This window comes from Tyto alba, unplaced genomic scaffold (assembly GCF_018691265.1).
Source record: "Tyto alba isolate M040663 unplaced genomic scaffold, T.alba_DEE_v4.0 Super-Scaffold_9, whole genome shotgun sequence".
Taxonomy (NCBI): Eukaryota; Metazoa; Chordata; class Aves; order Strigiformes; family Tytonidae; genus Tyto; species Tyto alba.
The window spans coordinates 9314885-9327093 of record NW_024881330.1 but is presented as its reverse complement, the minus strand read 5'-3'; the positions used below and the strand labels follow the sequence as shown (position 1 = coordinate 9327093).

The window sequence follows — 12209 nt, the reverse complement described above, 5'->3', positions numbered from 1 at the left end:
AAGCTGGACAAACAAGCCTGCTATCACTGTACAAGAACCTATACTTTTGCTGTGAAAAATGCAGGGGGCCACTGAAGTAAACTATTAAATTCTGTTTTTTGTGGGAACTTAAAGTGCAGCACAAGTTGACTAATGCATGACCACACTGGAGTCTTCTGATCTGGAGTTGTCCCCCCATTTTTGGACCTTGAGGAAGGAGTAACATCAATACTAGTCTCAGAAACAAAAGCCCTGGGTTGGAAGTCTTTCTTTGGCAATGTACTTTACTAAGTTTTTAGAGCCTTCACTTACTGGATTTTTCTTCATCTTCAGGCTTAGCTGTCAAAACATCACTGTGATAATGTAAAAATTACCTTTTGATGGATCAAGACCATTGTAGCATAGAAATTTAAACTTTACCCTTGCCGTGTGATTACTTGACCAGCATATGTAAATTATAAGGTTAAGCTGATTTCTGCAATTTTTTCTTTTCCTTTCCAGTCACTCTAAAAAGTTCTGTGAAGAGCTTCTACACACGTGTACCATTCCAGAAAATAACTGGGATCTCAGTGAGGAATAAGACTGACATGAGCAGAAAAGCTGTTTCAGATGGGTAGGATATGGCTGTTCCTTTGTTTTTACTGGAAATTTAATCTTGCCTAGAGTACCATCGTTCTGTTATGCAGATGAAGGGGGTGAGATATATTGATCCAAGAAGATCATTATTTGAGAATATTTAACAAGTAAAAAACAAAGATATGATTTAAAGCAAATTTATAGTTGAGTTATAAATAGTAATGTATATGATTAGTAATTATATCTATATGAATTATTACTTATGCTGCTGTTAGATTGCTGGTTGGCCAGTTATATCTCTTGGCAATAATATACTAAATTAAGGTAAGCTGGTATTTTTAGAGCAGATATCGAAACACTCATCTAAATTATTAGATGTAGTCTAGTAGATGTATACTGATAGAACGTAATTTCATCTACAAATGGAAAATATATGGGAGTGACTATACAGTATGAAGAACCATGTGGTAGTCTTATTGTGAAAGGCATCTCTGCAGGTTCTCAGTGTCTCTCCCCAGTGCAGTGTCCTCTCTTCCTTTCTCCATGTCAGAGACAGATTACTCCTGATAATAAAAGTAATGATGTTTTTCCTTTCCAGCTTTTTTGAGTGTGAGCGTTGGTGTGATGCCGACCCCTGTTGCACAGGATTTGGCTTTTTTAATGCCTCCCAGATATCAGGTATTTTTTAGTATTTTTATTTCAAAAATAATTTCACCCTTCCTTCATTATTAAAGATTTTACAATTTTTTTGCTTTGAAGGGCACTTTAAAAGACCTTGCAGATATTATGTAACTCTCTTAAACAACTTTTTGAGTAATCATAACCAATTCTAGGAGTTCAGCCCAATGACATTCTCCACATCTCAGAAATGAAGAAAACTTCATGAGAATCAGTCCTTAAGAAGCTACAGTTCCAACAGCATGAAATTCAAAATGATAAAATTCCAGGCAATTGTTACTTCTCATTTATCAACCTCTCTTCCAAAATGTCGGTTGACTTATTTTTCTGAATTTTTTGTTGCTGTTTTTGCTTGTTTATTTCATTTTTTTTAAAGTCTGAGAGACTTAGTCTAAATATTACTGAAATTAAATGCATGTTAAGTACGTAATGTCCGTGCATACTTCGGGGCAGCTTAGCCTTTTGGTTTTCTTGGATGTCTGGACTTCTCTGCTCCCAGATTTTACTCTTCTAATTAAGGAAGATTGGTTGGGGATAGAAGTTGCCTATCTTGTCCTCCTTAGTATTTTAGCTACTTAAAACTCAAGTACCATTTATATTAGACATTGGAAATCAGATCTTTAAAAATATGTGTGTCTTGAAAGCCATTAGAAAGTCAAACGTATTTTGCTCACCTGAGATGGCTAGATTAAAGGGTGTTGTCACCCTATGCTTCCTGAGTAGTCAGCAGGGAGATGTATAGACGCAACTATAGGGTCATTGAGAATTTTGGTTGACTGAATCCTGTTCTGGAGAGACTTTTCTTTCCACCGGCTGTAAAGGAAGTGCTCTGTTTGAAAATAAGTCTTTAGCAGGTGTTTAAGATTGGATGCCATCCAGGTCAAAGTCAATGAAATAGTTTTTAATATTTTATTCCAAATTCAGATTTAGGCCACTAAAATGGACAGCCTTGTTTTTGGAAGTACCGTGCTAATTAGCTCTCTCTGAGGTCATTAGGATGAGCTGGATTTACAATTCACTTAAGAATTTGGAACACTTCATAAATATATATTTTTAATTCTCTTTTCTTGTTGAGCAGACAAAATTTTCACTCTATCAAAAATATGTAGCTTGGAAAATTAGTCCAATATAGTTTAGATTGGAATTACTGCACAAATCAAAAATAGTTGACAGTTTTCAGACCTCCAATGTGACCATGTGAAATTTGAAGTCTTACCTGAATATATCTTTAAGTTTCTTTAAATAGTTCTAAAATAGATTAAAGATTTTAAAACACTGAACAAGAAAAACTGACATCTCTTAGTTTATCTGATTAATATTTATTATCTGCGGTATTTCAGACATCCAGTCCTGGCATTCATATGGTCATGAGGAGTTCCAGTAGTGATTTTAACATGAGCTAGGATAAATCTTCAATGAAACTGCTAGCTGGGTTTCAGGCCCATAATTTTTTTCAGGTACAGAAACATTTACACTAGATCTTTGAAAGGCAGAATTTTTATCCTGATATAAGTAGGGATGTGTTTCAACATACATGTGGATTTATAATTTCTAGGATTGCATTGACCAGAATGGCAGCTTGCTCAAAGAGGTCCTGATCCTTGCTCAGTGGAAATACTCCTAGTGACCTTAATGTGTTATGAAGTTGGTTACCCACCTCCCCTCACATTGAATTCATTGTGATTTTTCAACACCATTTTCAACAACAGTGAAACTTGGCCCATATTTGGTATTTCCCTCCTTTGATTTCTAAGTCAGTGGAATTCCTTTTGACACGCAGTGAAACTGTATTGTATTCACTTTACTCAAAATACTATCTAAAAGAGGAAAAATTTCCTCATTTCTATAGCTGTGTATTTCTGTGGCAGGTGGAAAGATTGTGTGCCTGACTCTGAATAGCCTAGGAATCCAGATGTGTGCTGAGGAAACAAGAAGTGCTTGGCAAGTTTCAAACTGTAATTCACCAGATGCTGAAGTCAGAATACACCCGTTTGGCTGGTATCAAAAGCCTGGTAAGTGATGCAGGGAACATGGTTTTTCAGACTGGTTTCTGCTCATTGAACCTTATTATTTAGCTTCAATGTATAGAAGCTTCAACTTTCATATGGAGGACCCATTTACAAGGATTATAAATAGACAAGGCAGACAAATACGTGCAAGAGAAAGAAAGGTACAGTTTAATCTCCTTTTTAATAGAAAATGAATAGAAATACCTCAAATAGGTGTTTAATTTCTCAGATGGGAGACTTGTGGCCAATGTTGGAATGCAAATATATTTTGTCCCACTGCACAGTCCTGATCAGGACATCTTTCTTTGTTTCTCACTGTTTGGTTTATGGTTTAACAGTGTGGGTGGATGCATAACTTCAAAAGGTTCGGTTTTGATAAGGAATTTAAAATTCAATTGTGACTGTTTTGATAAAGAAAGGGACAAGTCCAAATTCCAAGGTAGAACTGTATTCTTCAAGCAGTAAGAAGCCATCATGTGTTTAAACAGAGGAGAAGTTATGAGAAGTTTGGTTATCTCCTCAAGAAGAATCAAAACCTGATCTAGTCAAAGTGAGTTTTCTTTTCCATAGCAAAACAAAAGACTCCATTAACATCACTGAAACAATAATGACAATGACTGCCTGCCTGGCTGTATCCCCTTTTATGGGAGGATAGCCTGTTATTGAGTCTAAATGGGCACGACCTTGTTGAACTTCACTGAAAGCAGCGAGGCCCCGTGCAGGCAAGTCTAGTGCTGTTGAAAGAATAAAGGAAAAAAATTGAATAATGAGAACTTTTCCTGCTTTTAAACTCCCTCAGTTTTTGTAAAGTAGGGGACTGATATCAAAATGGAGATGGGAGGCATGAAATGTAGATACACACTGTTCAGTGCATGTGATACAAAGATAATCCAGTTAAAATTGTCTAAATCTAAATCAGTTGTCCTGGCAATACACTGCATTTTACAGTGTTGGTAAACTTAAAGAAAACCCTCATTCACACTGGCAGTGACTGAAATATGAACTTGATACTGAGATTTTCCAAGTCCTACGCTGGCACTTTGCCCACTAGACCATCCATTTCCTTCACCAGTGGGGTAACACCTGCTAAAGAGGACATACAGCATGGAGTTGAGGGGGCATCACAGAAGCTTATATAGCGTTTCCCAAATCCTCAGTGTGGGCTCAGGGATGGATGAGCTGAGGACCAAGCACTGAGAGAAAGGGAACAGCAGACCTGATAAAGTAAGCAATGGCAGAGGAAACTAAGAAACATCCAGGGGTGAAAATGAAGAATTGTAGAAAGTCAAAGTGGAGACAGTGGAGGCGCAGATACACCTCCACCTCTTGGAAAAGTTTTTCATCTTGTTGACAAAGAGCCAACTAAAAATAAAGTATGTTGCTCACTTCATGGAGAGAGAGATGATCAAGAGGAGCCTGGGGTGTATGCAAAGCAGGAGTGTTTAGGAGAGATGGTGACATTTCCTTATGTAGTTAGGAAGCTTCAGATGTGTTTCCACTATAACACACAGTAAGGCACAGATGTTTATGCAAATGGAGATATTTGCAGACAAAAATTTGTATCAGTTATGCTAGTGTGTTGGGGGTCTGGGAACCAGGAAGAGGAACAAGAAAGCTCTGAGGCTAAAAGGGAAAATTAGTGAAATCTGAAGGAGGAATTTATTATAGAGAGTGGGACATTAGCATAAAGCAGGGTCTTGGGTTTAGTCTACAGTTTTTCTGTAGGGAAGGTACTTGTGTCTCTGTGTTTCATAATACGTTAAGTTGATGTGTGAGCTCTATGACTACGGCTCTGCTCATTAACAATTTGACTTCATACGTATAGTCATAGTTTCAGCTCAGTAAATGAAAAACACATGGTAGTATTTTGAAGAGAGTTCTGGATAGCCCTAATTCTTCATTCCTGCCGGTGTGAATGGTAGAACTCCTGAAGTTCTAGAAATATCTATTTGATTACATGCATGGGCAGTACAAAGTGGAGGAGGCAAACAGAAAATCTGATCTGCCTTCAGCTTCTGTAGGGATGGTAATTTTTTTTGTCTTAGTAGAGAATTTATGACTGATTTGATCAATCAAACTGTTTTACAAAATATGAATACACAGGGGAAACTTCTTGTTTGCTAATCAGTAAGCAGAGAAAATTTCATGTCCCTTGTGATGCAGAAAACCAAAACCAGAAAGGAGGATGGAAAAAAGCACAGAACTTAAATGAGTTGTTCAGAAATAACTGCATTTTGAAAAGTGTTTGTAGGAATGTTTATAAATATGGAAATTTAGGGAAGCCTGGTTTCATGTACGAGCTTACAAGGGTTAGATAGAAAAGCAGCCTTGTATCCTTACTCTTGGTGTTTGTGGTGAGAGGATGCAGCATTCAGATCCCAGAAGAAATTTTGGAAATAATTAGGTGTTGGTTACATTTTAAAACTTCAAGTGTAATTGTTTCCAAATTTTTTTTTTTTTTTTTTTTTTTTTTTTTTTTTTTCTGCTTTTAGCTGACTTGAAGAACACCATGCCTAACCTGTGTCCACCTGTTAGTTTACCTCTCAGGCCAGAAAGTGGTAAGTGTATACATGTATTAAGCCCAAAAAAAAAAAAAAAGGAAACATCCTCTATTTCTATTTTTTATGTATGGCTAGAAGATCACACTATAATGAAATGGTTGAGTTCCCCATGACTTTACTCCTTTTTATTAGTTGTGTATTGTTTAAAAAGAATTGTCATCCGCAATGTTGGCCTAATATCTTTCAAGCTCACTGCCACAAGAGGTCACTGAGGCAAACTATTTGGCAGGATAGATGAAGAAATTTATCATTTATAGGTGTGGATGTCACATCATTCTCAGTGGATATAACTTCATATTTTAGTGCAATGACCAATGAAGAAAACCTCTGGCAAGGGTAGCCTCCTGAAAATCCTTTTATTGTGTTATTGTCCACTATTGTGGGGTTTCTAGTGCCTTTCTTGTAGGTTCTGATGCTTGCCAGGGTGTCAAGGGATGTCAGGTTAGACAAATCACCAACAGTTGCTGCCAGTAATTCTGAATGCAATGAGTGACAATGAGTTTTCAAATAGATACAAACAATTGCAATAGGGATGCAAAGTCAAATTTAGCAAATCTACTTTTCCCCAGAAACCAAGATGATGAAAGGGACAATTCCTTCAGAAATTAATGCAGGTTTATACTGCTTTATAATTGGTGGTACAGAGAAAGATTATTCAAAACCGGATCAAAAGAAATGTAGTATTTGAGGTGTGTATTGGGTCCCACTTTTGAAGAGTTGTATCTCGCTATGAAACCATCTTTTTTTTAACAAGAAGAAAAATTTATTTCGGTCTTACAGTAAATTAATCTTATGGTACTCACACGGGTTATTTTAAAAGTGGATGGATCCTCTTAATAAATGAAACTTAACTGCTGTCTTTCAGGGGTTTGTGTGTTTATTGTCCCCTAAAACTATATGCAAATTGTCAACAGCTATAGGCTTCCCTGATGTGTCCTTTCCAGAAATACACAGCATATCTGCTAAATGCTGTGACTAATGGAAAAGAAGCAGGTTGATTAGTCATTAGATAATTTAACCCTCAGGTCAGAATGAAATTGAGAAGTTTCATCCATCTATGCCCTTGATTATCTGTTTGATCTAAGCAAATTTGTTAATCTCTTTGTGTCTGTATTTTCTTAAATCATATGCTACTGACGGTTAATATTCAATATCAAGTTCAGAATTTCTTATTAACTGTTTCATCATCATATGTATGACTACTGGTCATGATCATGTTCAGATAATTTGTATTATTAATAGAATTTGTGCTTTTGTAATGATCAACTTAATGTAATAGAAGGAAAACATTTATATACAAGCAGAAATAATATTTGTGTGAAATGCATTGAGGAACTAGATGGGAAATGTATAGGTTGGGCAGTTCAACTCCTTTGTCAACTGTTTCTCCCATGAGATGTAAAAAACTGCTTTACTAAAGATTTCTTCCTCCCAGTGTGATGTTTAGTAGTAATTTTGTCATTTTCCATTTGTGTATTTCTTGTTTTCTTAAATCAAGGAAAATAGTAACCTAGGCAGCACTTAAGGAAATTAGGTCATTCTATTGTTCATTTGCTTTCTACTCTAAAGTCTGACCAGAATCTAGCCACGGTAAGTGAGGTGCTCACTTTACCCTTAGTAAAAATCTTGATCTATCATACCCATTCTCAGGTTCTCTTTCCAAATGCAGAGCAACTACTGGGATGTCTCTGGTCTGCAAAGCTCTGGTTAACCACCCAAGGGAGCAGAGCCTCCCACAGAGGCAGGATTCTGGATTAGAGTGGTTGTCCTGAGGACAGCAGTCAGGAGAAGTCACTGAATTACAAAGAGCGCGATTAGCTTGGCAGTCAAATTGGCAGTAGTATGCTGTACTCTTTGGGTTTCTGTCACCAGTGTGTGCAGCAACATATTCAAAATGCAACTGGGCACCATCTGTCCTTCTTACGTTTTGCTTCATTTTGATAGTAAAAGTACCAGCTTGGTTATTTAGGTCAGATTGCTATCTGTGTCACATTGTCAGAGGTTTTGGAAAATTTTCAAAAATGTTGTTTCCAAACCCTTTATGATTATATATGCTATATTTATATATGCTATAGAAGATTAATAGTTTTTGAGATGGGCATCATAGAAAATCTGGCAGTAACTGAATTTGCTGCACTGTGGTATTGCTTATACATGGGGAAAAAAACCCTTTACTGTGACTCCTGTCTGGTAACCAGCTGGTGAATGTGAGAAAATGTCACTATTTAAAGGGCACTGTCATGTGTGCATGTATATATGCGTGTGCAAGTAAGCATATGTATATATTAAAAAAAAAAAAAAAAAACAAAAAACTTTCCATCAAAAGATCAGAAAGATACTTAAATTTCAATATTTTGCCAGAAGGCTTTGTGAAATAGCGAAGTTAATGTTATGTCCAATCTAGAGTCTAAATTTACTGAAGCACAGTTGAGGCCTGTATTTCAATAGAGAGTTAATACATTTGACTGCCTCATTTTCTAGGTAGCCACTTTGCAATGCTAAGGACAATGTGCCCAGCATTTTGCTTCCTCCCATTTGAAGTCAGGGTGCTGACTCCATTCCAAGTCTGTGGTGTTTCCAGCCCTGACACATTTTGAAGAAACCCAGATTATCAGACTTATTTTCACTCATATGGGAAATAGATGCTTTGCCTATTTTATTCATTGTTCTTGATAGAGAGGGTGGAGCATGTAGGGCCATAGAATAATAGAAAAAGCCTCAGGAAGAAGGTTTTCTACAAGTACCTGGGCAGCAAAAGGAAGGGTATGGAAAATGTGGGTCTACTGTTGAATGGGGTAGGAGATTTGATGGCAAAGGGTATGGAAAAGGCCGAGGTGCCACCTTTGCCTCAGTCTTTACTGGTAAGTCCAGCATTCATGCCCTTGAGAACAGGGAGGGAAGACTGCAGCAAGGAAGAATTATTCTCAGTGGAGGAGTTTCAGATTTGAGCATGTCTGAAGAGCCAGTAGAATCCTTCTGCCCTGGAGATATCGAAGTCCCATCCTTTAATAAAAAAAACAAACAAACAAACCCACACAGACCAACCTGTCAAGATTCTCTGTTTTTTTCCCTGAATAAGGTGGAGAACACTCTTTAAAAGAAAATTTTATGGCCCCCAAACCATTTTGTTTGTCTCTTTGTTCTACAATGAAACCAGCTTTCCCAGAGCTAGACTGTCTTTCTTTGGACTGTCACCAGATCTTAATTTGTCTCACTTTTTTGTTCTTTAAACTCCAAATCTCACTATTTTTTTCATTTTATTTTGTTTTTTGTAAAGCTTGCATATACAATCTTTAACTGCCCAAATTCAGCAAAGGACAGTTAGAATGATTTAATTTATCCTAGTATTTGCTTAAAGGCAGAAATCCTCAAGCCAAGGAGCTGCAAGGCACTGTCCAGCCCTGTTCCACTGTACACAAAGGGGAGTTCTGCTGCAGCCATTACAGGTTTAAAAGATGAAAAGTTGAGACTAAATTATTTTGTTTCACCCAAATAATTTATTGTAGTTTCCTTCACTGAAACTCTCCCTAAATAAATTGAGCAAAAACATGTATTTGTTTTCCTTCTGTTCTCCAGTCTGGGCTTTTGGTGATGTTCATGAGCAGTAATCTTCAAAAAACCTCTTTGAATCTGCAGTGGCAAAAATAATTTTCAATAGCAGCTTCTTTTCATGCCCTGTCATAGAGCAGCCTGCAGCCACCAGAGAGATGCAAAAAAATCCCTTCCCCGTGTGAGATTGACCTCAGGAGAGACACAGCAAGAGGGATGGCTTGGGCTTCTACCTGTTCTTTGCCTTGTACCAAATTGTTCACCCAGCAGCCTACTGTAGCCCTGTGATTCCTCTTTGACAGCCTGAGGCTCCTGTTGGCTTTCCCAAGGTTACTTCCCCCACAAGCATCACTGCTAGGCATTTCTAACACTCATTAGCCTGCAAAAAAGGAGAATTAAGTGCTCTGTCATGCCAGCAGGTCACTGCTGTCTGGCAGGAAGGAGGTGAGCTGCACACTGTCTCTTTCCTAAATTCATGTTGCTCTGTTGTTGCTTCAACATGTTTTGCCTACTTGTATTCTTGCAATACCCTTTCTAATACAAGTTTAAACTCCAAGTCATTTTCATCACTGATTTGTAATGTGTTTAACTGAATGTGTGGGTTTCATCTTTAACTAAGTGAATACTTTTATTTGTCTTCTGTACATCTATCACATGGAGCAAAGAATGCTCCTGCTGGTCTGTTGTGATTTTCACATAGTTTCTGTCATCTGAGAAATAACGCTTGAAAAATAGATAGCCTGAACAAACTAGGAAGGTCCAACTTGTTACATTTGGAACATTTTTTCCCCTGAAGAAGTTAACGTGTTGTGATGACAGAATGTGGAACTGTCTGTGGCAAGTTTCAGGTATGATCTGTGACCTTTAACACTGAGAAGACGGCTGTTATTTTAAGACTACCCATGCTGAAAATGCTAATATGTCATGACGCAGTCTTGGTTTACTTAACACTGGTATTTAAGTAACAGCTCCACTGAGTTCTGTCAATATGGAGGAATGTTCTGTAAAAAAGAAATCAATCAGTTCTTGTAAGTTTGAGATGGAACTTTCTGCAGCCAACTGTAAGATAGGGGGAGATAAAAGTTTTTAATGAGAAATTATGATTTGTTATTTTGTGATTGTATAATGCTGTTATTCAAACAGCTTTATGCACAGTGGTTTGAGCTATGAAAATTTTTATGTCTTTACAATTAAGATTGAAAGAAGCAAAATAATCTATGAAACATGTTACCTGGCTTTTTAGAAGGAAGACTTGTGCTTAAAGCAAACTAGAGAGCATGAAAATATTCCTGTGCATGTGGAAGGGAGGAGTGATACTGATGTATAACTGCCATTTTTGTACTTTTTTATGGGACTTATGAATTGTATACAGTAATTATCCAAACTTTAATGAGCAATTGTGCCTTCAGGTTCCTCAGTTTTAAATGAGATATGGCTATCTATTTTAGATTTGGCTACTGCTAGAAGACAGTGATGCTTATATGGTGATCTCTGCCTGGGACTGCAGATCATATACAGATCATATGGGCTCCATTCCAATGCTGTTCAAATCAAGTTATTAATTGAGAAACCACCAAGTCAAATGGATGTAATGATCTGCTAGGACTTTCCTGTTTCTGCTTCCTGTGATCCCCTAATAATTTATAGTCCTTCCCTTGATGCAGGATTGAGCAGTGGCTACAGGATTTTCTGACATGGGAATAAAATTCCCATTGGGCTATCTCAGCACAATGGGGTGTTTCCATTCTCAACAGAGATGCTGATGGTAGTACCGGTGCTGATGTAGCTGACTGGTGATTAATAGTATAATTTGTCTTCCAGTTTTCCCACAATGCTGATGATATGTCAGAGAGATCTTTGATGTGAAATAAAGCCTTTTTTTACCCATCCTCAGGAACTGATTTACCATGGTCCCATACAGCATGTTGGACCTCTAGTGTAGAATTACTCTATCTTTGGTCTTTAGGCTGAATTTTTATTCTGTTTTTAAACATAAGGAATTTAGCCTTTTGAAAATAGCTTATTTTAAACCCAGATAAATATCTGGTACATTTTTGATATGCTATTACTATACTATTTACTATAATTGGCGCTACTGACGGAGGCAGAAAGCTTGCATTTAACATGAGCATACTAAGATTGCTCACTGCTAAAGGCCATAAATAACACATTTGTTAGTTTGAGACATGTTTGTCTGAGGTGTGGTTATAGTTATTATGCAGCAGTTTTAAGAAAATCACTCATTTGGATTATTCAAGTCTCAGGGGATGGAAAAAAACGAGAAGCAACTGTGTTTTAGAAAGAGTCTATTTTCTGCAGGTCCACTCTGAGTTGAAGATTTGCTGGTTTTGGAGATTGTTGGCATACGGACAGGTTAGCTGTCTTCACTGGAAAAAAACTCTGAACACTAGGAATATAAAGCACTGAGTTCAGTCTGTAAACATGTTTTGGGATTGAGTCAGGGCTATTAAATATGGTGCACAAATTTCAGAATTAAGATCAGAATTTGTGTTTCAATCATAAATTAAGCATACTGTACCCAAAGATTTGATTTATGTACTTCCTAACCTCATGTTAACCTCATCCGATTTATGTACCTTCTCAACTTCATGAGTTTTCTTCTAAATTTAACTTGTTATTTTATTGTACTTCTGTATCTCTGTTTCCTTATATCAAATGTCAAATTTTCCAGCAAATTAAGAATTGACCCCTTTTGCTTCCACTGAAGACAGTGATGAAACTTTTGTTGACTATGAAAAGGATTTTATAATGTCATTGTCTGTGAAAATGGTAGGCTGAACTCTGTGCCCCCAGGAAATCTATTCCAGTCTTGTGATCTTATGACTTGTTAGTGGAA

The 12209-nt window shown here is 37.1% G+C and overlaps 1 protein-coding gene across 1 annotated transcript in view; it reads left to right on the top strand.

Moving 5' to 3' along the window:
• TG (thyroglobulin) overlaps nucleotides 1–12209 on the top strand; it is a 154730-nt gene that overhangs the window by 56644 nt on the left and 85877 nt on the right. The window contains exons 32-35 of the mRNA XM_042786183.1: nucleotides 481–592; nucleotides 1154–1233; nucleotides 3102–3245; nucleotides 5735–5800. Coding sequence (XP_042642117.1) covers nucleotides 481–592; nucleotides 1154–1233; nucleotides 3102–3245; nucleotides 5735–5800 — 402 coding nt within the window. The remainder of the gene's footprint in view (nucleotides 1–480; nucleotides 593–1153; nucleotides 1234–3101; nucleotides 3246–5734; nucleotides 5801–12209) is intronic.